At 44.5% G+C, this 27,764-nt stretch overlaps 1 protein-coding gene across 1 annotated transcript; it reads right to left on the bottom strand.

Moving 5' to 3' along the window:
* Positions 1-6,369: 6,369 nt before the first annotated feature.
* Positions 6,370-27,516, bottom strand: smad6b (SMAD family member 6b). Its single transcript, XM_073471503.1, has 4 exons — positions 25,605-27,516; positions 22,461-22,517; positions 21,753-21,830; positions 6,370-7,266 (listed from the first exon to the last, which is right to left on the bottom strand). The coding sequence occupies exons 1-4, from the start codon at positions 26,401-26,403 to the stop codon at positions 6,725-6,727; spliced, it is 1,476 nt and encodes a 491-aa protein (XP_073327604.1). The 5' UTR covers positions 26,404-27,516; the 3' UTR covers positions 6,370-6,724.
* Positions 27,517-27,764: the final 248 nt, after the last annotated feature.

Here is a 27,764-nt window from a genome sequence, read left to right as displayed (position 1 = left end):
ATGCTAAATCAGTCTTGTAACTATATTTGCAACAAAGAAAGCAACACTTGAATCTAATTAGTGATTTACTTTCCCCTCATGTTACTCACACGGGCCCAGTTCAAAGACAGTGAAATAAACACTATTGTTAAAATAATGAAAACCATTGTGTGCGGCTGGACTGGTATTCATATCCGGCTTCCCATTAAAATCACAACAAAATGACTGAACAATTACAAAGACAAGTCAGTTTTGTTTAGCAAGGCTTTTACATTGAAATAAAATGCTGCAGCACAGCAGCCCAGTAGGCACCACGAGCAGTTAAAAGCTGCAGCGGTTTCCCCTCGCTGGATTCCTCGGAGTTTCAAGGGCACCAGCGCTGCTCGACTGAGACTAGAAGGAGCCCTATTTTTTTTCTCCTCTCTCTCCCTCTCTTTCTCCCTCTCTCTCTCTCTTTTACTCCCATCCTCCCTCTGAGCTGATTGTGAATGGCGTGCGTGGAGTAATGAGTGCTTGGTTTGACTTGGTGAGCCAACTCCTCTCTACATCAGTGCGTGCTTTCTCCCTTATCTCACATGAGAGAGAGAGAGAGAGAAAACACGGCTCCCTCTTTGTTTGCTTTGATAAGTTTCTGTATGTATGTTTGATGATGTGTAATGGAATGTAATATATTCATTTTGACCCATTAGTTTACATGAAAAACACACACGCCACCGAGAGCATGTGTATGCAAATGCACACACACACACACACACACACACACACACACACACACACACACACACACACACACACACACACACACACACACACACACACATTCCTGGCCCCTCGCCGGCACTCATACACTCAGCAGGTATGTCAGTGTGGAGACAGGCGGTGGTGTGTGTGCCCCAGGAATGCGAAACCTGACCTCTGGGCTGGAATTTGAGCCTCCTCACTCATCTTCACGCTTCTCAGAGATACGCTCTCATAGTTGGGCCTCGCACTGCCCAGCAGAGGACTTAAACAGCTACATAAAGTCATCTCCAACCACTGAGGGTTTGGTTTAAGCTCTGGCACCGGCTAAATGAAGAGCTCACAACACGCTGGGAACAAAATGAGCAGTAAGAGGACACAGCGTTACAGGAAGGAGAATTGAAGAATAAGCATTTCGGGAAACAGTCTTAGTTGCTTTCCTGCTGAGAGTTAGATTAGAAAATTGCTAACACTCTCCTGTCTGTGCAGTAGTGTTGACAAAAAATGCAGATTTTTCAATACATGAACTCATTTTCTGCTGTGTGGATACTTTGATTGTAGCTTTCTTGCTCTCTTCTCTCTCTGATAGAGAAAAAAGAGTGATATTTAATGTTTCCTACAGTCATTGTGCTGTTCTCTGCTACTAGCCTCATCATATTTTTTCTTTTAATAAGAATCTCGAATGTCGAATTTCGATCTTTTTCAAGTTGCTGTATTGAAACTTGAATTTCCAGTATCGTGACAAAACTACTGTGGAGTAAGCATGAAGCTACGGCCAGCAGCCATTAGCTTAGCTTAGCATAAAGAGTTGAAACGGGGTCATCCCTATGTTCCCACAGCCCAATGGTCCGACAGCCCTATGTTCCCACATTTCTAAGAATTTTGGGTTAGGGAAGGGGAAGAGGTTAGGGTTAGGGTTAGAGAAAGGGAAGGGGTTAGGTTTAGGGAAGGGGAAGTGGTTAGGGTAGGAACATAGGGCTGTGGGAACATAGGACTGTGGGAACACAGGCACACTCCAGTTGAAATGGGGAAACAGCTAGCCTATCCTTCTCCAAAGGTAACAAATTCTGCCTACCAGCATCTCTAACGCTAACTAATTAAAATATTATATCTCGTCTTCTAAAACCATACAAAAACTGAAGCTCTGGTTTTGCAGGGGGTTATGTGCAGCAAGCTGAAATTTCCTGCATTCGCTGCTGGTTGCATGACATTATCGTATGATTGCAAAAATGCAAAACAGAAGATAAAACATGTTGATGAGTTGGGTGCCTTTACACAGAGCCAGCCTAGCTGTTTCCATTCTTTATGCTAAGCTAACTGGCTGCTTGGTGTAGCTTAACATTTACCACACAGTCACTGCAGTGGTATCAATCTTCTCGTCTAACTCTTGGCAAGAAAGCGAATAAGCATAGTCCACAAAATGTCAAACTATTTACTTAAGCAATTTTGCATAATAAGCCTAAATGATTCACCTTTGGAGAAAGTTGCAAACAAAGTGTGAGCGGGCCAGAATGCGAGTCATTAAAGTGCAGTCTACATGAGCAGCGAAACAGAACAAAACAGAACCAGCGACGTGGACATCTCGGCTCCTGAGGAGAGGAGGAAGAAAGCCCACATGGCTGAGCCTAACCACCTCGGCAGCTCCAGCCGCCCAATCAGCCCCAGTCCACAGAACCACCAGCACTGCAGGCCAAACCTCAGACTGGAAGCTTGGAAGGCAAAGCAGTGTGACTGCATTTCCTGAGTCCACCCCATTTAAACTCACAATATGGAACATATTAGGAGCCCTGCAGAAAAAAAAGGGGGGCCGCGTTCGTAGATCTTCTCTTTTACAGCCCCTCGGAAAAAAAAAAAAAAAATCAGACTTCTAAAAGGACAAACTGGGCCTGTGGAAAAAAGTTGTTGGGTTCTTGGTGAGATCAATGAGCAAGAAAAACTTTAATACATAGGATTACTTCTCAAAACATGTGAGACTCTGTGAATGTAGTGAATGTATTTTGGATTACTTAGCAGGACCTGATTTGTGATTGGTTCTCACAAAGAGTCACATTTCCTAAAAAAAAAAAAAAAAAACCCACAGGCAGGCACAACCACAGCCATGCAGGCATAAAAATATGTATCTCAGCACCGCTGTAGCTCATGCATTCATGTGCTATTGCCTCACAATTTAGACAGGAGGGATTAGATTATAGCCCATGAAGGAACTCTATTAAAGGCTGGTATAAATTATAGAGATTCTGGAGAGAATGTACAGAACGCAGCAGTTTTTCTTCTCATCATGCCGACAGAAGAGGAGAAATCTGCCTCTCCGAATAAATGAGATGTTACAGGATGTAATTCGAGCGGTTTCAGCAGTGAATGAAGCCTTGTCTGTTAATTGAACGAGAAATTATGATTTCAAGGGGAGAAAGCTTTCGAGTTGAGGCGAGAGAACCTGAGCAGTTTCAGGCCTGTTTTCAATCGGGTTGAGCGTGTTACAGTGAAGATAAAATGAAACTTCAAACTGCCTTCTGCTCCTAAAAAATGACAATCGACAACAAGATCTACCTCTAGAAGTCGTGTTAATTCAGATATCTTGAACATAACTCGATGCCTTAATGTGATTTGAGTTCGACAAGGGAAGGCAGCAATAAGCTTTTGATAAATGCTGTCAGAATTGAGTCTACGGGTGTGTGCGTCCATGTGCATGTGCTCACACTGTGGCATTCTTTTAACCTCTGTGGAAACTCACTAAAATAAATCCTTTTCGTACGTCAGAGAGGCCCCTGTGCACCCTGTAATTACCGAAGGGAGGGTGGGATCTGCAGAGGAGCATCAGGACCGGGGCTGCTTTTGGCTTCTGAAAAACCACCTAAATGCTTACTCAATGCTCTGTTCCAGGCTCGGCTAGAGAGCTGCAGCACAGTAGCAGAATCATGGTTTGTCATCTGGGGAGATAGAAAACAAAAATGTCCTCTCTGAAGCAAGATTTATCAGCGTGGGGAAGTATGAAAACCTGCCTGAGACACACACACCTGTGCATGCATGCAACCCACACCAAAGCAGAGACACATCAGTCACACCACTTCTCATCCGCTGTCTTAAATTCAGCCTATTACGGTGGAAAAAACACCCAAAAGGAAAAGTCTCATTTTCTTGGCTTGCCCTGCGTGCCGGCCCATAATCCCCTCTGAGAGCGTGGATCCCCTGTGCGCTGGCAAGTGTCAGCATGCCTCAGTAAGTGGCGAGCATGGCAGCTGCGAGGAGCCGTAATTAACACCCTCAGCCAAGGTGAGAAGACTTCCGTGGGCTGGCGTTCATGAGAGAGAGCGAGCAGGAAGTGTTTCAGGCGCTCTGTGTAATCTCTCTTCATTTCAAAAGGTGCTATTACCTCACTGTGTTTTTACTGGGGCCAGATGTGCAGGACGGGGTCATCAAATGGAGTGAGCTGCGGTAGTTCCACATCTGTCTGGCTCAGACGACACCACTAACTCTTCGATACTTACTTCTGCGACTGTTTTAACTCTCTAATCTCTCATGAGACCAACCGGAGACATCATTACCCTTCATTTTTCATTTATGCTCACACTTAACCGAAGGATGTTTTCGCAGGTGTGCTCACCTTTTGTTAAAAGGGAACAGATGAGTTGAGCTACTTTGATTGCAATTATCAGAGAGACCTCAATCCTTTTGTTGCCAACTGTGAATGCGGAGAAGCAGGCCTTAGGAGAGGCTTACAGACAAGAATCTACAGTCTGAGGAATGTACTGAGGCTTTGGCAGGACAGAAGCCATAATAACAGGGTTTCGAAACTCCAAGCTTTAAAAAGCAGTTGTCCGCACACAGGCTCAGAGACTCATTTGTGCAGAGAAACACAAATGCAGATATGCTCACATGGAGCGTTTCTGTGTTTGTGTTGTGAAAAGTAGCTACTATGTTGTTTTCTCTCTCACACCCGTTTCTAATCAATGCAGCGCTGCAACTACAGCTCAGTGTATCATAAACAGTGGAACAAAATGGCGGCTGGGTTTTTGGGGCCGAGAGCGACACAGACTCCTCCAGAAAATGATTGAGGGCTGCAGCCTGCTAATCAATACCATTCCTGAGCTCATGGAGCACACAAAGCTGCTTACATGGCTTTTCCTTTCCCTCCTTCATCTTGCCCAGAGTCAAAGTCCTCCTGCCACAACTATTCCAGCTCTGGAGCAGAGCAGGCGCCCTTTGCAGAGATGCAGCTACAGTAGATGTCGCTTGGCCTCTCCCCAGCCCTGTCTAATTAGGCCCCCTCTCATACCCTCTGTGGTGGCTTGTGTAATCTGCCCACTATGTGTCTTAGCTCCTCGCCACCCCATATAATTGTCTGCCAGTTCCTCTCCAGTGGTGATGTGGGCCCTTTTCCCATAACAGAGACACAAAGGAGCAGGATAATGGCCCCCAGTTGTAGGGAAGAGAGCGGAGGCAGAGACAGAGGCGGAGTGGAGCCACTCCTCTCTGCTGTTTGAACTCTACACAGTCTTGGCTCCAGACAGACAGCAGGCCTGGAGGAGGCTGTCTGAGCCTTTATGGAGGAGGGGAAGGACAGAGACGCCGCACTCAGCAGCACACACGATTGTACAGTAGTGTTTTCAGCTAAAAATATGACAACCTGTCATAAAATAAAGCACCCCTCTTCACTTTGTCTCCAACAGTTTTGATGTCTAAGAGAGCCCACTTTTAAAAATCCTTGTAACTGCACAGTTCAGCACTCATTAAACCAGAATCAGAGTGTTAGTGAATGCCTCTATTGCTGAATGTTGGCAGAGACCTCCACACCCCCCCACCTCCTCACTACCACCACCACCGCCAATCTGACAACCCAACACCAGCAATTATGAAGGAAGCCAGCTCAACCACATCCACCTTGGCTGTAGTTTTTTAAGATTCCAGTAGGCTTGTAAAACTTCTTGGTTTCTCTGCATACATTCCAGTATCACTGTGGCGGTTTCAGGGTGCCGCATCCCTGGTCAGTTATAACAACATCCATTGTGAGACGAGCTGGCTGTGGAGACTTGAGACCTGCCACCACGGGCCAGCGATGATGTGCAGAAGGAGAAAACACCTCTGGAAGGATCGCCTAACTGCTGAGTTGTTTCATCATTTCCTCCTACACTGTCCTCTGCTACAACATCTCCTCTCGGGCCTCATTACCGGGGCTCCTTAGGACCTCAAGGACATGTGGATCAGTTGAGCTCACTTTTCATGAAGTCTAGTTATAAACTTGATACTGTAGAAACCGCTGATATATAAATATCCTCAATTATCTGCTTAGCTATTTAAAATAACCCACAAAACCAGTGCAGATATCACCCCACTCTTCACTGTGACCATTCTGAATAAACAGTGAAATGACAGCTCTGATCATTTTCTACTTGGCAAAGCTGAGAACAAGTTGAACTCTGATCTTTGTATCATCTACTCCCAGGCGGACTAACCTTTGGCCTAAATGTCAAACGTTACACAAGGACACACAGCTTTCCAGGATAATTCATGGAGGTACACTGAGATGTGTGACGGTTCATATTTGAGATAAATTACAACAGGTCAGGTTATGTATAAAACACTTGCTAAGATACCACGAAAATAAATCAGAGAGAAAAATTGAAAGAGCTAATGATGCAGACCAAACAAGAAGAATTATTATGCGAATACTTTATTATCAATGTGTGAATGGTGTTAGCTTTTTGTCTGGATATTAATAGTATATGAAAACTATACACCACATCCAGACTCATCCTAATTTTGCTGTATAATTTCTCAAGTTGGTATTGAAAGATTCTTTATATATATTTATATATATAATATATATAAGCCAAAGTGCATTTTCCGTTTTTTTCCTCTTGTCCATATACACATTGCACCATACATAAATAATTACATTGTAAAAATGACTCCGTATTTACAAGTATAATATATATTTCATATAATATATAAAACTTTATATTAAATCTAGGTAGATGATATTTGGGATAGTTTGTGGGGTCCGTCTGTGTTATCTATGGTTGTTGAGGAGGATCTCCAGCCAGCAGGGGCAGGAGGTGATGAACTGTCTTGAGTAACAGGGGCCCCAGCCCTTAGCAAAGCTGATGCGCACACTGTTGGGGTCATAGGGTCCGTCCAGGAGGTCAGCCTCTGTGGTGTGCCTCAGGAGGCACGAACGATCATAGTCAAACACCTTGATGGAGAAGCCTGGCATCACCTTTCGCACCACCAGAGTTCTGCTGTTAGGCACATCCAGGGTCGGGGAGTTGACAAATATGGGGTGCTCACTGCGGTTATACGCCCAAACGCCGTCCGGCTCTTTGCTGAGGAGGATGCCGTAGCCGATTTTGCCTCGTGTGCGCTGAACGGTGCTGCTGCGGTGTTCCAGGTTGAGCTGGCCCAGGCAGAAGCCCGTGCCCTGAGGTAGATCATAGAAGATGCTGACGGAGTGCTCGTACACTGTGTAGAGGCGACCCACACGTGTGCGGTGCTCCCAGTATGCCACATTACACCAATGGCTCTGCTTAGGGGCATCAGGTGACATACTGGCATCTAGAAGAGACAGAAACAGAGAGACAACCATTAAACAAAACATAAACAAAAGCAAACAGAGCCAGTAAAAATGAAGCCATAAGTTTTAAGGGATTAACTATCTCTTTTTATTGTTCAGAGCAGATGGCCACACTATAAATACTGAAGGAGGCACTGTATTGAAATCTAAGCCTTGTATAAATACCACTGCATGCACATCCGTCCAACACACACACACACACGGGCTACTATACATATCCTGGGGGTGGAGAGTGTAGTGAGGTCAGTCCAACTGAATACCTGCAGTTTGCTCCCCTGCCTCAAGAGGGCACTGTAATGATTAAACACTGACCACACACCACTGAGGCAGTCACTGCTGCTCACACATGCACTTTCAAAACATATCATGTTTACTAAAATGAGTAGAGGATTACACTCAATGTTTCCACTGAACATTGGCAAGTAAGTCCCTGCAGTAGTGTGTTGAGGCTGGATTAAAAAAATATACAAAATACTTTTTTTTTTTTTTTAAATCTGTGTTTTGCCTGTGCACACTTCAATAAACAGAGCTTAAGACAAAAACACTTTTTTTTCTCTTGGCATCTCATTCCTAAACATTTCTGTCCAGTAAATCAGCTTGTTAATTCAGTTTTCATGGCTGCAGTCTGTGAACTCTTTTCAGTGACAGGCCTCAGCACTCCAAAGTGAGTTACTGCTCCCGAGGTAGACTTCTATCTTCGCTGCACTGAACAGACACACAGCTCTGTCGACGGCTTTCAGAGGCTGCTCCAGTCCACACTGTCATACATTTATATCGCCCATAAAGTCTGTGGTACGAGGAGAAAAGAGGAGAGGGGCTGGTGGAGTCTATGATCTCACATCCGTCTCTTCACCCTTTACTTCTGAGAATGTGGGTGCCTTTTTCTCTCCTTCCCTCGTCTTCTTCACATTCCACTAGAGTGGGGGTGACGGGAGAGGGCCAGGCAGGGGGTCCCCCTCCCCCTCCACCCAGCTCTTCCCCCTGCTGTGGGCCCAGGGACGGCATTCAGCTCCCTGACAACTTAGCACAAGCCCGTGACCCGCTGACCCCCCAGCCTTCATGCTATCAGCTCCCATTAACTCACACACAGAGTGATGCCATTATTTTGCTTCAGAGAGTCTATTGGCACAGAGGATTTAAAGCCTGGGCCTGTGGCCCCATTCCTTTCAGTCTCTCTGCTCTCAGGGCTTAATGACCGCCCGCCCCATTAACAAACGCCTTTAAGGTGGAGCATCGCAGATCCACACAGCAACAAAATGCCTCGCTCACCTCCCACCCAACTAAACCTTTCTGCTGAGTGACCCACACTAGTAAAGTTTATACAAAGATTAGCAAAAACGTTGACCAGACTTGCACAGACAAAACGCCTGCTGGTTCAAGGCTCTCTGTGTTGTGGAGGGGGAAGAAAAGAGTGAGTGAGTGAGTGGGTAGGGATGTGTGGGGGTGGAGGGAAGCTGCAGACAGGCTCTCTGTGTGTTTGCGCACACACTGATGGCTGAAATGACCCCCTCTCTTCAGGGGCCCCAACATGCATGTGCCATTAGTGAATTCCACACTCCAGCTCCTCCACTCTGAGCTCAGCTTTTACTTCAGCACGGCTCGGCCACACAAAGAACTCAGCCCCAACTTGTTTACGGCCCTCTATTGTCTCAAATCAAATGGAGCCCACACATCAAGGTAAACTCACTTCGAAACTGTGTGCACACAAACACAAAAGACCAAATGGCTACCGTCTCCTCCTTTATAGATGGGAGAAATAAAGCAAAAACAATTTGGTCAATAGTGTCTACTTTTCACACGTAGCCTGGAACTAAGGTAGCCAGTAAGACTGCGAGGACCAGGAAGAGGAATGAGCAGGACAAAGGTTAGAAATGTATCAGATGTGAAGCCTGAGCCTGAGGGAAGACAATGAGCACACCGTGAGCCAGGCTTTTTCCTGTCGCTCTGTTGTGTTTAGCGACTACGTGTGCCTGTGCGCACATGTGTCTGCTCGGATGAGGGAGGAAAATCAGCCGGTGTGTTTGTGTTTTTCTCCTGAACTTGTGTGTTTTGGCTGCGTGCGGGTGCTGAGGTGAGGGCTCTGAGAGAAGAACTCATTAGGATCTCTTTAACAGAGCAGAGCTATCATCAATTGGCAGACTGTTTGGACCAAATCACCACAGAAAGTATGGCCTCCACTCCACAGATCAGGGTGCCTTCTGCACAACGTTCTTCAATTTCCCTGATTTTTAAGGAGGTATTTTTTTTCTGTTTGGATGTTCGGTCAATATGTATCCACCTTTTTCAAAATGACATAAGAGAAGCCAAGTTTAGTATATGGCAAGAAAATGATGCTGATATAGGGCATGGCACAGACCAAACCCAAAAGCCAGACATGAGGTGTTGAAGGGAGGGTGCGCGTCTTCCTCCCCTCTGACCACAGCAAAGACACCCAACTCTCTTGGACTCCATGTTGGGCTTTCAGAGGGTCTGTTTAGGGCGGAGTTAGGACAGGCTGGGAGCAATTACTGGTGCTCTGCATCCATTTAACCCTGCCACCTTTTAACAGCTCCGTTTACCCATTAGAATAGTAGCGCATGTTATTATTGTTATTTAATTCTCAAAAGCCTCTCCTCTTAGTGTCAGTCTCAGAGTCAGTGGACGCAGCCACAGTATGACCGCTGCACTTCCCGTTCCTGCAGCCAGGGGCAATGATCTGAACACGTGAAGGAGTTAATCAAGTTTAACTCCTTACATAACTGGGCTCAAAGTGCTCGTATCAAAAAAGTGGAGATCTGTGGAGGCTGTTTGGTCTACAACATTTTCCATGGCTGACAGGAAATACATGGAATAAAGCAGATAGCAGAGCTCTAGCAATATGATAAGGATATTCTGTGTTTGGCTTTCCCTTAAGCGTCAAAAAGTAAGTAAACATTACAACACTCAAAATAAAAGAAGCCCACTCACACTTTGCGAGAATTAGGTAGCGAGGGACGCCTGTATCTGCACGTACTGCAAGTCTCAGTACAGTCACACAGTAAACACAGATATGTAATGAACACTACTGCAGCAACACAAAGCATTTGGTGTGCAGAGCTCGATTTCCACAACAAGGCGTGAGCTCCATGGGAACCATGTGAAAATGTTGATTTTTCAGTTTCCCTGTGGTCTGTCTGATTCGAGGAATTCAGAGTATCAAAAGCAGGACATCAAATCTGACAACAAACACAGACTTTTATCAGTTTGCTGGAACTCAGAGAACAAACAGAATTACACGCTCAAATGTAAGCAAAAGGGATCGAAACATCAGCTATGAGAGTCAAAATGACTCGACTGACTTCCGCATAGCTTCCGCATTGTGGGGCCCATACAGTGTGCGCACTAGAGACTTCCGCCGACCGAGCCGGCTAACTTCCGGTTTAGCCCCAGGCTAACTTGCAGGCTCATCATGCGGCTATTCTAGACCGAATGGCTCAAATTCTGCCAGGGATTTTGCGGGGCTTGTGAGACTCAAAAAAATTTTTCCACTGTTTTACAGACGCTTCTTTCACCATGTTAGCTTATGGGAAAAAGTATTTTTGGGCCCCAGTGCATCACGTGGCGATGTAATTACATGGTTTGGCCACTAGGAAAACTGGCTTCAAAGCCTGGCGCTCATCCTGGGAGCCTGGAGAGGATGCTGATAATGTTTACTTCCTGTGCTGTCACAAACATGAGCCTCTTGTCCATTAGTAAATGCACGTATTCTACTATGCGGTGATACATCACAGTTTGGTACAAACTGTTGTTATTAGCACAAACTTTTGAAGATATCGGCTGAGAGTACAGTTGATATCAAGTAACCCTGCAACACTAAAACAAGCTAGATGGACAAATAATACTTCAGGTAAAAGGAAAAATATGTATTTTTGATTTTGGGGTGAACTGTCCCTTTAAGTTAAGGAATGTAAGTGAAAAAATGGCCCTCATGAGTGGTATACTATTACTTAATTGGATCACAATGACTGATGCATTCATTTATGTAAGCATCTTTTGACTGAACATAATATAGGCTACAGTGGTTGTCAGAGACCAAAGAGGCGGCAAACACAGACTGAAACATGATTATAGTTATTAAATAGTTTTTCCAGCAGAAGACCAACATGCCATTAGCACAACCCTTAAATATGCCTATGTTAAACACAACTTGCCCGAGCCCTTTCCACAGGTTTACATATGGAAAAAAGCAGATCGCCCTGCTGTGAGCTCCTTGCACTCGAGGGTGAGTCTGGATAATTACTACTAAGTACACAAAAATCTGGGCTTGAAAGTTTCAATGGCAATCCTTGATGATCATCCAGTAATGCTTTTAAAGACAGCATGAAAAGGAGGGAGGGGGGGGAGAAAGGGCAGAGGGAGAAGCAGAAAAGAGCTGCCCCGGGGTAAACACAGCTCCGCAGCCTTGGAGTGAGATGAATGGGAGGCCGAGTGTCAGGGACAGGCAGACAAACAACAGCTTCCCCTCCGTGCTAACATCTCCCCACCAAGCTCCGGGGACACCTCCATTATACTTCATCTCTTCTAATCTGAAGTGGGGAGCAGAGATGAACTCATTCCTCCAAAACTTTGCTGAGGAGGGGGAAAAAAAGAGGAAAACACTGTTGCCAGTCCCTTTAAGCAGCACAGTCGAGGGGAGGAGAGCAGCAAGGAGAGGAGGGGGAGCAGCGGTCTCTCATCCTGTGCCAAGGATTAGATTCCCCTCCAGCTATTAGACTCTACCAATGAACTGATAGGCTGGGGGGCTGGTGGTGGAGTGGGGGGGTATGAGGACTGTGTGTGTATGTGCGTGTGTGCCTGTGTGTGTGTACACTGTGGTTATGTGTGAAATTTTAGAACAAATTATTTTTTTTTGTGCATTCTTGCATCCTCTAATTTATTAGATTTAACTTTCTTTTGCAAGTAAAATGAAGTGCAACTAAAGCAAAAGCCTCCCCTTCCTATTAGTGTACGGTATGGCTTTAATTCTGTAGACAATGGTTCCTACAGGCTGACTATAACCCCTGAGCAGGCCACATTTAGGCTGGCGTCTGGGCTATCGCTGCCATCAAAGTCGGCTTTATCAGACAGACACGCTAACTGGAGCTGCTCTTATACGTCTATGGATTTTTCTCCCTGAGGTCTGGCCTTTCTCTGCAGAGAGAGAGAGCAAGAGATATAGAGAGAAAGACAGAAAGAGAGGCAGAGAGAGAGAGAGAGAGAGAGCGAGAGAGAGAGCTACGTGCTGGGGGAAAAACGCTGTGGGAGCCGGAGAAACTGAATCCAGCCACCAGGCCTGGCTAGTCACAATGGGAATGCTTTACATTGTCATCCACTTCCTCTCCACTTTCCCTCCGTTTCTGTTTCGGGATGACCCCATGAGGGAGGAAAAGTGCTGAACCCTTGATAGCAGATAACTAACAGAATCCATAAATTGAATCAATAAACAACAGAGGGTGTAAAAAGAACAGGAAGCTAAGGAGGCTAATATGTAGGAGCCGTCTGGGCGTGTGAGTAAGAGACTGCTGGTTTCAAGGAGATGGCCCTTTGGTGGAAATGTTGAGGAAATGAGCAGCACAAAGTTGCAATGTGTCAGAGACGTAGAGCACAAGTGATGGCGTTAAGGCCAAAGAGAGTCCTTCAGGGCACATAAAAACTGTGGGGGGACATTTGTAAATGTCATATCTACAGGCAGCGTTAAAGACTGGTGAAGTCTGAAAGAGCACTGAAAACAAAACACTCAGTGGACATCCTGCTGGGTGGCTGTGCCCTTTCACCTCCTCATACAACCTATCTGTATGTGTGTGTGTGTGTGCAAGTGTGTGAGTATGTTTGTTTGTGAGTGTGTGAGGGAGGTAAGAGCCAAGAAGGCTGGAGCATTTGAGTAGAGGAGACCCTGCACATTCCTGAACTCCCCCCCTCCTCCCCTCGCTGTGCCTCCTAACTTCCTACTCTGGTTAGGACTGTGGGGGGTGGGGGGTGCAGAGAGAAGGTTGCATTAATTCTTGTTCTGAAACATTCTCACCAAATCATACATCATGTTTAAGAGGAAACTTTTAAAATGTTCTTTTATGTAATTCATAGTTTTCTTCAGACTTACAAAACAAAGACCCTACACTGAGGGAGGAAATCGACTTTAGCTTGCCTATATGCTCATGCTATGTTGGAGGCTTGGTTTCAAATGAACAATAACAAGGAACTCTATTATTATGAGTTATATTAGTCTGACTAATTTAAGGCGAAAGGTAGGTATTTGGTTTCCACCCGGCAGGGAGGTGGACCAGCTATGACGGACAGAGTTGCCGTTCAAACAATGGTTTCCTATTGATCGGCCCAGTGGATCAGAGTCTGTGAGGAGAATGTGTTCTGTCAGGATAATGTGGCACCAGAGTTTCTGTTTCAATCACAACACTTGCTGGGGCTGTAACCCACACTGCTCCACCGCGGGCATCCAGACACCAGCTCCCCAAACAAAGACAACCGTTTCCCCCCTCATCTCCGACAAGTCGGCCCGTTCACAACAAGCAAGACGTTCATTAAAAATGCAGGAGTGAACATTTCCAATAATTCACAAAGTCCTTCCCTGTCAACATCTGCAAAAAATCTTGAAGCTAAAGGGAATGGCAGGATTTCATTAAGTAAATTATGTGCTCGCAGTCACAGAGAGGGGAAGAGGGGGAAGCTACAGCCAGACCTCTAATCTAAACCGTACCCTGAAATGCGACAGCCTGACTGCACGTACTGAGACATGCAGCCAAGCCTTCAGAAATGCATACAAATAAAAGATAAGTGAAACCCGCATTACAAAAGCAAATATAACTTTCCCTGCTGAACATAATGAATGAGAGTTTTCACGTAAGCATGTTTACGACCTGTAATAACTACTACTTGTGAAAACTTAAACTCAATTTGCCTTGTCAAGTTATGCTTTGTGTAGAACCCGAGGACATACATTCCTGTACGTAAACACACGTTAAAACATTTTAAAATGTTTGGGCCATTTCTCAAAATAAAGATTTTCTCCTCAGATTTAAAAGGCATCATCTTTCGGGAACAAGATCAAAGACTCTAAATGATGTCTTGGCCCCATGTTAGGACAAGAGAGTGGAATGAAGACATAGCTCCAGTAGATCAAGTTCAAGATAAGGAAGGAGGAAAAAAAGTCCCCCGTCTCCAAGTTTACACATGAACAGTAGAGAAAATTCACAAGATACACTGGGAGTTCACTGTTCACCCATCACCAACGAGCTCTTATCCTTTCCCTCTGGCTGTAAAAGGCTTGTGTAGAGATGTCGAATGACACGGGCCCCAACAGTTAATCCACACACAGCATTCTGGAGGCTCAAAGAATGCGTCGGCTATTCTGAGTTTTAAAAATACTGACAGCCATAGGTTCAGGCACAACTGTCAATGCTCCTCTGGGGAGGAAGGGGGAAAAAAAAAATCTTAAATCTATTTTCGCCAGCAATCAGACCACAGGCCCAAATCATAGCCGGCCAAGGCCAGTGTCTGGATTTATAATTGTGGGTAAAATGGTCAGAAAATAAAAACAGCATCCACAACTGGCACCTCCTTCGCTACTGCTTGCCAGGCATTGCAAGGCTAGCACATTTACAGTGGCTAGCTCGAATGAGAGCATTGTTCCCCCCTCTCAGCCTTGAGAGGAGGCACACTAAAACACTAAACTAACAGTTGGACATTCCTTACATTTTTAATGGCATTGCACACTCTTTATTTGTTGCTGTAACCCTGTGCCCTCAGCTGAATGAATGGAGCTATTGGTGGAGGCTGGTGCTGCGCTGCGGTGTGGTGTGCAGGAAGAGAAGATGGTAACAGCAGCCCTCCCTGAGCACACGACAAGATTAGCTCACTTACTTTGTTTGCTAAGGTAGAATATGGGGCAAAAATTATAGCATGCCACACCTCCTGTTATTTCTACAGACCCTACTTTCTATCTGTGTGGTGCTACCCAAAATGAAACACAGTCCACCTTATCCGGGCTGAGCACAGTACTTTCTGTAAATCCCAATGACAAGCACAGCACTGTGAGCTGAAACTCATAGTCATGTATGAGGCTTTAGATTTATCTTTATCTGTGAGCCCTTCAGAAGTTAGTTAGTCAAACAGCCAACAGCACTGGCACCACACTGGCTTGCCAAGCGGAGACAGATAAATACTAACCTCAGCAGGCTAGTTTCTGTTGACATGTAAGGGGTTTCAGGCCTCTCCAAGGACTGCTTTAGATTAGCATGGCTTTCACTCTGCACATGGAGGTCAAATTACCTCACCCATCTAGGACCTGTGTTGCCAGTCCTGACTGAAAATCAACTCTTAGAGCAAATTCAGTGTACACATCTCAACACAATGACAACTACACTCCATTCTCTAAAATAAGTACTTACATTGAACTTACCCCCCCAAAACATCCAATTTGTGTGACTGTTGCAGGCCTGTAATAAACCCATCCAATCGACTCATTCGGCCCATATGAAAAGTTTTCCACAAGGTTTGCGGATGTATTGCTAAGACTATTAGCGAGCTAGATGCACAAGAATGGCAGAGAAAGTGCATGTAGTTGCTTGTAGTTTATGTTCATTATGTTCATGTTAGGTGTTTTCTTACCTCTGAATGAGACATGAGGTAATCGGATATAGTTTGTGAAGACAATGACATCAGTGAGCCGCTGAGACAGAATCAGACTCATTCAGCAGCTAACCCAGTAATGTTAGCACAAAGCACACATTACTGCAGTGAGCAGTAACTGCCGGGCCAGGTAGCCTATTCGGACTGTGGTATGTCCATGTAGGCGATATGGCTTGTGTTTATATGATGTTGGTTATTTATGTATATATTAGACTAAAGAAAAATAAGACAGCATGTCGAACGCAGAAAACTAGCTGTTCATACATATCTCCCTGCTGGCCAGTGAGAGCTACGGGGCAGTCGGTGTAGTCTGGCAGAGAGCGTTCATGTGTTTTGGAAGAGTAGCTTTGGAGGGAGGCCTGAAGAGAGGGGGTGGTAGGATACTTTTCTCTTGCGGATTTCTACGATCTTTACACATTTTTTTTACAAAGCTGGAAACAAAAGTAAAAGATCTTTATCTAATGGCCAGAAGACCTCACTACAATTTGACAGATGGGAAACAGACAGTCACACACATACAAACACACAACACCCTTTTATACACAACAACAAACACATTCTATTAATGAGACAATAGGTCAGAGAACTCTACCGAGGATCCTCAATGTCGTAACCCCTGGGAGAAAAAGTTGAAAGTGCATTTCTGGCACACCACAGTCTAACAATGCTGAGAAAGGGAAAATGAAAAATGGCCTTATCGCTGTTATCAATGGCCCTTTTTCTATGTGTATGTGTGTTACGTAAGGGGAAACGGAAGCCAGCCTCCCAGGACAGGAACGGATACTTGAGACGAGGACTGTGGGTACAGGCCCTACAGCACTACAGAGAGAATAGAGCACAAGACCCTTCAGGATGTATAGCTGCAACCCTCCGCCCCCAGCTTAAAATGGACTCCGCAAACTGGACATGACAAACGGATGAGGAGAGCCCCCTCATGTCCCCCGAGATGCTGGCCTTCTCTTCAACATTCCTCAGTCTCCCCCCACTGTCAAAGGGGCAATTTACCGCCCTGTGCTGCTACAAAACCCAGGCAGCTTTTTAAAACAGGATGTTTGTCTGAGGCCTCCTTCCCCTCAAATAAACAATCCGCAAAACCTGATTTCGGGAGGCAGGGTGGAAGCACTCGAGTCACATTATTTCCACATCCCGTATCCTGGAGCATTGGGGCTCCTGAGGGAGTGTGGGCGGCCAGGCGCTGGGAAGGCTCAGGGCTGCGGTGGAAACCTGAGGCCATGTGCCAGGCTGCAGGGGGAGATGAGCCCAGGCTGCATCACTCTGGGGTCTGTGGGACGGAGAAGGGGGGATCGTGCCTCGAGGATGGGAGGGGGACATCGCATACACGCTAACATGCTGATGCAGATGTCACTCCATCAGACCATTCCGCTGTCTGAGCCTTGAGAACTGTCAGTGGATTGCTGCTACATCAAGAAAGCGGCAAAGAAATACATTATGTACTCAACACAGTACATTATAAAGTAAACCACAAAAGGCTCAGGACAACAATTATTAGTATTAAATTGAATGTGATGGTTTCTGAGCTATAAAAATTAATCATTTGGCTGTAGATTTGGGTGTGCTGTAAATGATGTCACCTACATTATGTCACTTAGCATCACGAAAGCTCTGGGGAGAAAAAATAGAGCACAACTTAAAAGAGCCATCCATAAAATACGAAGGCCACTGCAATGATCTAATATAGAAAACAGAATGAGACAATTCAGAGCAAATTAGAGTTACCATCTATCCCAAATCATTTCACATGTGTACAGTAGATAAGCCATCTAATTAGTTCCTAGAAGAAGTGGAATCATGTGCTTTCAAAGTCAGATCAACAAGTACTGGTCCAGTCAAGTCTAATCTACTTTAATCAAAGAGAAGCATCACATGCGTTGATTGGACTCTCTAATTATCCAATGCATGTCCACGGTCTCTGACACAGATGGAGGGATAGTTTGGTGCTTAGTGCTGGCCTCTTCCTGACACAGACAGGCAGGCTTTGATTAGTATTGACTGCACAATTTAATTTGCTTTGCTCTTGCATGTGAATGTATGTCAGTATGCATCTAGACTTATGAAAGGACGCCGAGTAAGTATTATGGACTAAAAACGTTTAAACACAAGCTTTGCAGATGTGTTTTCTCACAGTCCAGGCTCCCTGTGTGTTATACTTTATTATTTCCCAGAGCAATATGTCCTCCCCATTTATCTACTAACTGCCTTGTTCTGCCTGGAAGAATAAGTCAATACCAGAGTAGACCTGACACAGTGCCTGTCTGTCGACGAGACATCCAGAGAGACAGCGCTGGCCTTCTCTCCAGAGACAGGCCGGCAGATGGAGGAGAGCACTGTAGGATTACTGTGTGGGAACCCTGACTACCTGCTGATGTGCTCTTCTCTCCAGTAAGCACCACAGCACTCTGTGTAATCCACATTTAACAACTTTCAATCTTTCCGCTCCTCCAGTCCAACTTTCCTACCACTCTCAGGAAGGGGAAGAAAAGAGGAAAATAAAAAAAAGAGGACAGTGACTCAGGTCACACTCCATGTCCTCTGGTCACCTGACCCAGCAAATGTGAGGGAGCCCCTCCACTCACATGGGTGATCTCAACTCGCACCAACATGAGCGTATACACACGGTGTTATTCTGACAAATTCCACTGGGCTGATTGAGGACACAACCTCTGATGACTAAAGGATGTAGGCAGACTGGAGCCATGATCTTACAACTGTATTGTTAGTATCACTCCACACAGTGACATTTATCTCAATAAAAAAGACCCTATCTTCAATGACTGAAATTCTTAAGCCATGCCGCGAAAACATCTTGGCATGCCTCCTCACACTGAGAGCACAAGCTGAGAAGACTTATAATGATGAAGTGACAAACATAAAGAGCCCCCAATGTCGGAGACAATGTGACTGACATAATAAAGTCAATGCGTAGGGTGAAAACACCCCCTCAGACAGTCATACAGGAAGCAATGAGACCTGCTTCAAAGAGTTTCACTCTGATGTCCACACGACGAGGCCCACCGAGTGAGGAAACAGGTGTGCGGGCAGGCTGGGAGGGCAGCACCAGCAAAGGCGCATTCCCTCACACACACAGCACTAAGGTATACTATGAATGCACAGACTCGAAAAGCTAGGCCTACTCATGACATAAACAGACATCACAGTGTGCCTGGTTGTGCTGTCTTTATTCCACATTGTGACACAGCCATGTTTAAATAAAATACTGGGAATGGTCCAAACATTAATACAAGAATACGCACATGGGGAAGCTTTTAAAGAATGCATGAGTAGCATGTTTAACAACTGCAAGAATCAGCAAGAGGGATGAGTGAGCTGTATCTGCACTTAAATGTAACTCTAACATTAACTTAACAGTATGGAGTGTATTGATTTAAAGACATGGCGCTAAACAATCTAAAGCAGAACCACTTTCCAAAACCCTATTGAATATATTTTCAATATTGGTCAGTGTGGTAGAACAAGTTTATCCAGACAACTAACCAGTTTTGATCTGTTTCTCCACCATTGTGTGCAGCAGAAGAATGCTCAGTGGGTATTTCTGTAGCCCTGGGCTGCTAACTGTAGTTGAGTATTTGACTACACCCCACCCATCCACTCAGTGCCCCCCAGACTTGCTTTTAAGAGGTTTACTTGTTCCTGCATGAGGGGTGGAGTCTGGATCCCATACAACTCCGGTTACACAGACACTCTCTCTACTTGAGCTGCAGGGGGATTCACAGGGAGAGTCATCTCCAGGTCAGCAGCACGTTCAACACAGGATAACTTGACAATATGGATTACATGCCTGTATGTTAAAGCAGAACTAAGAATGAGGCCTTCAGGCTCTTGGTCTTATGATGGAATATGCCCAGACTAATGAGGGCAAAGACTTGGAGGAGTATCTGTATCACTGACAAGATGCTAATGGTGTGTTTCATTCTTTGGTATCTCAAACCGAAGAACCATCATGCAGTCCAAATGCAACATGATCAGAGACAAACTGGCTGCACAAATTAGCTCACAGCACTGAAAACAACCACCCCGTAGAGCACTGGTCATTCTCTACCCCAAGTCCAAGTATCTGAGTGTGACACAGCCAACGCAGAGTGATCCGGCCGGCCTGTACAAGCAGCAACACAGTTGGAAGAAACCAAAGCCTAGCATGTCTAGATCCTCCCTCCTCACCACAGTCTCTGAGGAATTGTGGTGCGCGCTCTGACAAGCCCCTCATTTGTTGACTCAGGGAGTGTCGCCGGGCCATGCTGAGGTGGTGACAGCATGTGTACTGGGAAGGAGGGGGCCCTTGCTGACTGAATACTTCACTGCCAGGTAGCCATGTCAACTGCTCAGTGACCAGACCTCTGAGCCATGGCAGACCCTTTAACAGGAAATGCTGTTCCATGCAAGCCCCAAAATGAGGGCTCTGACTCCCCTTCCACATGATACTGTGCATGCTGGCTGTGGCCCTCGTATGACGGGGGAGGCATGCTTACTCTATGCCACGAGAAAGGAGTGTTTCATTTCAAATCAGAGGACGGGACTGTTTCTACTCGCTTCCTTTGGTGTGGCCCCATTCACAGGAGCAACTCCATTTCCCTGAACCCACCCCTCCCTGCAGCCCACTTACAGCCAGGCTAGATAGAGTTGTACGTGCGAGTGTCTGTGCACATGCATATGCACAACTATGTGTGCTTGTGTGTGTTTCCGAGTGAGCTTGGATCTTATTACAGTTTGATCCCACTCAAATATTTCTGAAAGAAAAACAGAGGAGGGGAGGCCGGCTCTGTGGCCAACGCACACGCCCCGCTGAACCTCTGCACCGCTCACAATGAAACCTTTATCTTTAAAGCTTGGACTGTTCGTAATGACCCTTAATGAGACGGAATAAAGTGCAACATCAAAATGAAATTACCTTCATAAGTTTGCGTATTCATCCAGATACACTAAATAGCTATGCAGAGCAGAGGACTGTTATTAAAGTACACTCTGAAAGAATTATGCCTCCCTTTTCTTTTTTCAGACTTAATTTAACCATTTCAAAGCCAGAAAAACAGCAGGATGCAGCACTGAACAGAGTCATGAAAGCTCGGTTATTTATAACCGTAATAACCCTGTGATTCATGGATGGTATTATTCTGATTTAAAGCTACATGAATAGACATGCAAATATTTAAACATGGGCAAATGTACAAAGAGACTGATGACTACATGCAAACCTATCAGCATGGAGGACACTTGTTTACAAACTAACCTTGTGCAACACGCTTTATTACTCAAACTAACACTTTAAATCATACTTCAGGGAAAAGGCAAAGCCTATAATCCAGGTTAAGATGATCTCCACCACGTGGATCATTTCATCATGAAGATTGGAGTTTAATCAAACAGACGACTCTTTTGTCACACAACACATAAAGTGGAAGCTCTTCTCTGGTTAAGTTGCTATAGCAATACAGTCACTCTTTATTTAAGATAGTTAATGTGTGACCATACCAGCCCTGCTACTTCAACCAGCTGCATAAAAATGTCCCCAAAGTCAAAAAAGTAAATATTTAGTATCTGATAGATGTGATGAAATGATAAGAAGCCTTGAATGTCAAACCACCCTTTTGCTGCAAACAGCATTTGATCATCTAAAACTATAAAGTGTGTTTAGTGCACCAACAAAATATAAAAGCCCCCATCTCTTAAAAAAACAAACGCACAGTAAAGTTGTAAAAGTAAGTCCTTGTTTGAGAATGAGATGATAAACCTCTGATAATAGTTAATATGAACTCCTTGTGTGGCGACTGACAGACAGTTGGAGAAACACACGCACCTGAGAATTCCCCTGGTGTGATGTTTGGTGAGCTGGCTGCCTCGGTTTCAGTGTAAGACAATGTGGAGTCTGACAGATCTGTGGGGAATAAGACAGAAATTAGCCCTTCAATCTCCAGCTAGTCACAACGGCTACTCCCACTCATCAGTGATTCTTATTTCATATCAAATTCAAAACAAGTAAGTCCATGTTGGGCTTCATCCCTTTACAGACAATCTGGCAACTCCACTAACAGGCTTTACCTGATGACATCTTCCCAAATGCCGCCAGACACTTCAGCTGTACTCAGGCTTGCAGCCCCAGCTAGCAGCCAGGCTCCAGAGTCCCAGCAGCCCACAGTACATACTACCCACACCATGCTACCCACACTAACTCTGGCTGACATGCTGACATTGTGCCACATGTCTCATCTCAAAGCTACAATGCATTTTGCCAGTAACTATGCCAATTAAAGGCTATTAAAACTCTCCACATTGCTTGTTTTTTCTTGTTTAACCAGAGTCCAAACAAAGATTGAACATGCCCTGTTCAATTTACAGGCTCGAAATGTCTGCAATTATAAATATTTGAAAAGATAATATATCAAGAAATGACAGTTCTACAATTACCTGGTTACAAGTCAAAACAGAGTAGCAAACATTAATAGCATAAATCAGATGAACATCAATAGGTAAGGATGAAATAAACAGCATTATGTCTGTCACTTACCCAGTGGCTTGTGTTCTTCATTAGGGGAAAGCCTTGAATAAGGAGGTGGGGGTGACTCTGTAACACAAAACAGTCACGTCAATAACATAATAAAGGGAAGAAAGCTAAAACTCAATACCTGCTGTGAAATCACCAAATGTAGGAAAGTCATATCTGCACAATTCAAACTTGAATAAACTGTTTTGTGGTCTAAGAAGATCTATCTGACATTTATCAAGCAATGTTTAGATGTATGGATAAATATGTTGTCAGAGAATAATTGTGTTAACAAGCTAAAAGTAACACATATCTTCTAGTCTTATATTTTACACTCTTCTTTGCCCATCTAAGATCCCTGCCTATTAAATGGTTCATGTCCTCAAAGGTGACCAAACACTGTTTACAACATCATATTTTGTGACAGCCTTGAGTCATTTAATAAAAGTATAAAGAAACAAGCTGACACAAGCGCTTCAACGAATAAATCAACTATTGAAATATTTTCAGTTCCATTTCAAAGTCAACACCAGACTCCATGTTAACTCTTACAGTTTTGTGTCTGCACAGGAGAATTAAATCATATTGTTCAATAGCTTATTAAAAAGCTAATACAGCCAACAGAAAACTACACATTCGTTTGTTATAAAAGCTCACATTATTTAGCTGAAACAGTCGTTACAACAACCACAGAGACGAACCATAACTTCCGGTTAGTAGTTTATTAAACCAGAATAAATCTCTGCTCTTTAACTTCATAGTGTTCAGAGACGCTGATTCTATCCAATAAAAAAGAGGAGAAATACAGAGAATAACTTGCACAAGAAGGAAAAGCACAAAGGAAAGAAAACTTTGTGAGCACACTGTGACCTCGCCTACAGGGAAAAGGGGAAGGAGAAAAGCATAATAGCAGCGGGTCCTTTAAGAGTGGCGGCAGTAATTGCTGGGATCTGAACTCAGTCACTCAGATACACAGCTAGTCAGTCTGGCGCCAGTAGTATGCAAACTGTATATTATCACCACTCCTTCACCTAAATAGCATGAGGGGACCTCCTTAGGACAAAAGGGCTTTTAAAGCGCAACTTGAAACTGATCTCATTCGAAAAGTATAATGCCTGGCAAAATAAAAGGAAAAAGTTTTTGTATGCCTCAATCTAAGCTCTCTGCCACACACCACATACTGTTTTAAGCTTTAAAAACTCTTAAATGAAAACTAGAGCAGTCGATTATTTTCACATTAATCTAAAATCTAAAGAAAGTAGACTGAACTACAGTAGAAACAGGCTTAAACAGAACTTGTTTTTTAGGATTAACAAAGGATTAAAATGTTTTTCAATTAAAGTCTATTGAAGGTTATTCTCATATAATTCCATATTTCTCTTTTCCTAATTTCCAAACATTGTAAAAAAAACAGTGATTAAGGTCTTGATTCAAGCCCCCTCCTTCTTGAATAGCATGAAAGAAATACCAGCTCTATCGGGACACGCATGAGCGCATGTGAGCTATGTCTACTACGAGCCTTAGTCCCAATATGGGGTATGTGCCCCTCTCCCTCTTCTTACAATTCATCTTGCTAGTTTTAGTGGGAAAGAAACTCTAAACGCATAGCCTGACATCCACTTCAGCTTCAGCAGGGGGAACAAATTTCCTCCTTGTTCTTTCTGGCACAGTCTATTCAACCCAACAAACATTTTTTATCAGTACACATGGAGTTCTGTAGAATCAGTTCTTATCAAGTTGGACAGTGCGGTGGGACACGAGGGCCAAATCAACATCAGTTTCCCACATTTGCGCGCTATGAATTCTGATATTGTTGGACTTGTGACTTTGAAGTGCTTGTCACAGCCAGCTGGCTCTAGTAAACATGGATGTTATGGAAAATCCACCTCCTGTGCCAGTGAGAAGACAGAAATACTGACGCTTGCATCTTTACAAATGATACCACGCCTTGTCATGGGGTCAGCAGGGTCGAGTGGCCCAGCATTTAAGGTTTGCCAAATCACAAGCTTGTCCCCTGCCAAAACTGAATCTGTTTAATATAGGTCAGGGAGTTTCTGCCATGGATAGCTCATTGATTGTGAAAATAAAGCTCAATCCTCTACAACAACACCAACTAACACTGACCTATGGCACCAGGTCCAAACCTCTCTATACAATCATATACATGTCATACATTGATGTTGCTGTTGATGGATCGGCCTACCTGGCGATAACCCTGCAAGAAATGGAGGTATGAACCGAAAACAGCTTTATTGACAATCACATTGAAGGCACTGATATATTCACACACACATTTAAGATGTCATGCACTGTGTGCACTTAGGGAACTGATGAAAGACTTAAGAGTTGTCAGGACAGCAGCAGTCCAAACAAACACCCTCCTTCATTGAAAGGCCCAGGTATCACAGGCCAGCGTGAGCAGTGCTCTTGTGTAGCATCAAACTGCTCAAACCGCATTTCTAGGGCAACTAAAATCTTCAAAAGTGACAAACATATTATAGTGATTTAATATTTTGCATTCATTTAAGCACTTTCCTACAATATACTTAGTTACAAAGATTACATCACATTAACAAACTGGCAAAAACATTTGTTTTGTCAAACCTACCTCAGCTCATATCCCTTGCTCAAAGTGATTTCATTATTGTTCACCTTGCCATAAGCATGACTTTTGTAATCATTAACTATTTAATCAAACGGCCAACCTTACTCTATCTCTCTGTATGAAAGTAAGCCAAACAATACCAGACAAATAAAAGAGGGTGGCAGGGACACATTATCTGAACATATTTCAAGGCCCTTGATGGGTTTTAGAACCTTGAAAAGTTCATTTCTGCCAAGTGACTATCGATATGAGCTTTTCAGCATTTGCTTTAATCATGTAGCAAAATATGAAATAAAAACGGACGGAAAAAAGCCATCTGATGGATTTTTTGTATGTTGGTGGAACATGTTCAGAAGTAGGCTGATGATGGTATCTAAATGAAAAAATGATTGACTGTGGTTCAAGACAACAAAGTCAAAGAAACCCTGTGCAGGTAGAATAAACATTGAAGACCCAGGTGCCTTAAGGTTATCTGTTAATGGTGACTTCACCCAAAAAGTAGCATCTATGTAGGCTTGTGAGGTGCAACATACAGATAGTATCCTGTGTCCTGATGCCCTTACCTGGCCCACAGAGTCGGCTGTAGTGATAGGGGTTGCAGCATACTGTTGGACTGTCCAGGGCCCCAAAGCTCTTACACTCACAGAGCGGTTTGAGCTGGGCAGGGTGCTGGAGGTCGGGCCAGCGGTACAGTTTACACACAAGCAGCTGTGGGGATGCCACATGGCCGCCCAACCTCAGCTCTGTCCGGGAAATCATAACACAGTCGGTCGGCATCCCTCCTCTGGACTCCACTGCCTCTAGTAAGGTATCCAGCGCCTTTTCCTTTAGCCTTTTTAACAGAGAGTATGTGGCTGATTTCAGTTCTTGCTCCAGCACCGCGCGTGGCATCGCCTCCTGCGCCTCGGGAGAGCCGCTGTCCCGCGGCCCAAGGCTCCTCAGCACGAAGTGACACGACCCTGGATCCCTGGTACCCTGAGCCGTCTCTGGACCCCTAAGCTCGGAGTGGTCCCGGTCTTTAAATAAGCAGCACGTCACTGTCCTGCATTCTCTGTCCTGTATGGAGCGGGGGCTCCCCTGCTCCTGGACGCACACCGCACCCCCATCTTGGTCCGACGTGACCCCCAAGCCGCTGCTCTCCACGGGGCTCCGGCTGCACACACCCCCTATGTCCCCTACAAGAGACCCGCTAGGGGTCATCGGTCCGAGCTCCGTTTTGGGAATTTTCTCTGGGTTGTTTCCGAACAGATCGTCCCTACAGCCCTCACTAGTTTTGCCATTTCCATCTTCCCCTTCTGTATCTGGGATCAAACGGCTTCTCCAGAGTCGCCGCACAAGACCTGAGCGTTTCGTCCTGAACATACGACAACTTGAAAATCTATATGGGGGTTTTATTCTTGTACGGATATCCGAATATTACAGATACTTCTCCGGTCGTTGCAAAACATTAATGTCTGTGAAATGCCGTGCAATGCATGCACAGCCGACTGACGAGCATTGGTGGCAAAACCGCAACATTAGAGAGAAAGCGATTTTGTTGCATCTACAACAACAAAATCGCGCAATAAATGCACTGCAGCATTCCGGTCAGGGTGCATTCATTCAGCCGATTATACTGAAAATAATAAAGGGACTTATTATTATCCAGGATCGCTGCGGGATTGATTGTTTATAGTGTTTGTTACGAACGAATAAAAAACTTAGAGTACATACTAACATAACATAATATACTGAGTAACATAATCCAAAGCCAGCAGCCTTCAACCCAAGACGGCAACTCGCAGCCTGAAACAGTTTCGGACTTTTAACAACCTCAAATCTACTTTCTACACCGGCACGTAGAGCATGAGGTACTTCGAGGCGATTTAATTCCAAGAAAATGCACTAGAAGTCAGGATCCTTGTCGTCTTCTTGAGATGTCAGTGCACTTCTTCTTTACAATCCCAACAAAATATCCACGCGAGCTGGAATTACACGAGGATCAATCCGGGGCTGAATCGCGCTCCTGCTTCTCTACTCAGATCTAAACCAAACTGAAGCCCCGATCCCTTTCTTTCTCCGTTTCTCTCTCTTTTTCTTTTTTTCCCCCCTCTTCCTCACACATGCACACACACACATACACACACACACACGCACACACGGGGCCCCCGAGGAGAGCGGTGGAGCCATTGGCTGACTACCATCATGTGCTAGTCTAGACACTTTGGCGGCTGTGAGCTGCACTGATTGTTGCGCAAACAAGGTTTGGTTTCAAGTTTCTTAACTCTTAAAGGCGAAACACCCACCTCTAATTTTTAAGTTAAAGTTAGTGAAACTTATTTACATCTGCGCTGCCGGCAGGATGGGATTATTATAAGCAGAGAAACTTTGATGCAGAAGAGTGCTGCTGTTTTTTTTTTATTCCCACAGAAGGAAGTCACACTGCAAAAAATGCCACTTCAAAAATAAGGAAAACAATGAAACCAAGGCGTTTCTTTCTTACAGTAAGTTAAAAAATATTTCAATAGAACAAGTGAAAATGGTCTAAAAATAAGTTTACTGTCTCTTATATCAAGTGTGATACTTTAACTAGAAAATAGATGAATATAGTTGGTAAGATTTTTGAGTTTTTGCAGTGCAGAGTTGATCTTAAACATGGGCCCATACAAATTAGATTTTGAATTTTTAATGAGGATTATGAAAAGTAGAGATAACAAAACAAAACAAAACATAAAGAATAACAA

This window comes from Pagrus major, chromosome 8, assembly GCF_040436345.1.
Source record: "Pagrus major chromosome 8, Pma_NU_1.0".
Lineage (NCBI taxonomy): Eukaryota > Metazoa > Chordata > Actinopteri > Spariformes > Sparidae > Pagrus > Pagrus major.
The sequence above is the reverse complement of the archived record's forward strand: the minus strand, read 5'-3'. Positions and strand labels throughout refer to the sequence as shown.

Coding starts and splice junctions, on each gene's coding strand:
- smad6b (XM_073471503.1), bottom strand. CDS start 26,403: ATGTTCAGGACGAAACGCTCAGGTCTTGTGCGGCGACTCTGGAGAAGC. Junction 21,831..22,460: donor TGAAGAACACAAGCCACTGG/GTAAGTGACAGA, acceptor TATTCCCCACAG/ATCTGTCAGACTCCACATTG. Junction 7,267..21,752: donor CACACCAGGGGAATTCTCAG/GTGCGTGTGTTT, acceptor TGTCTCTTCTAG/ATGCCAGTATGTCACCTGAT.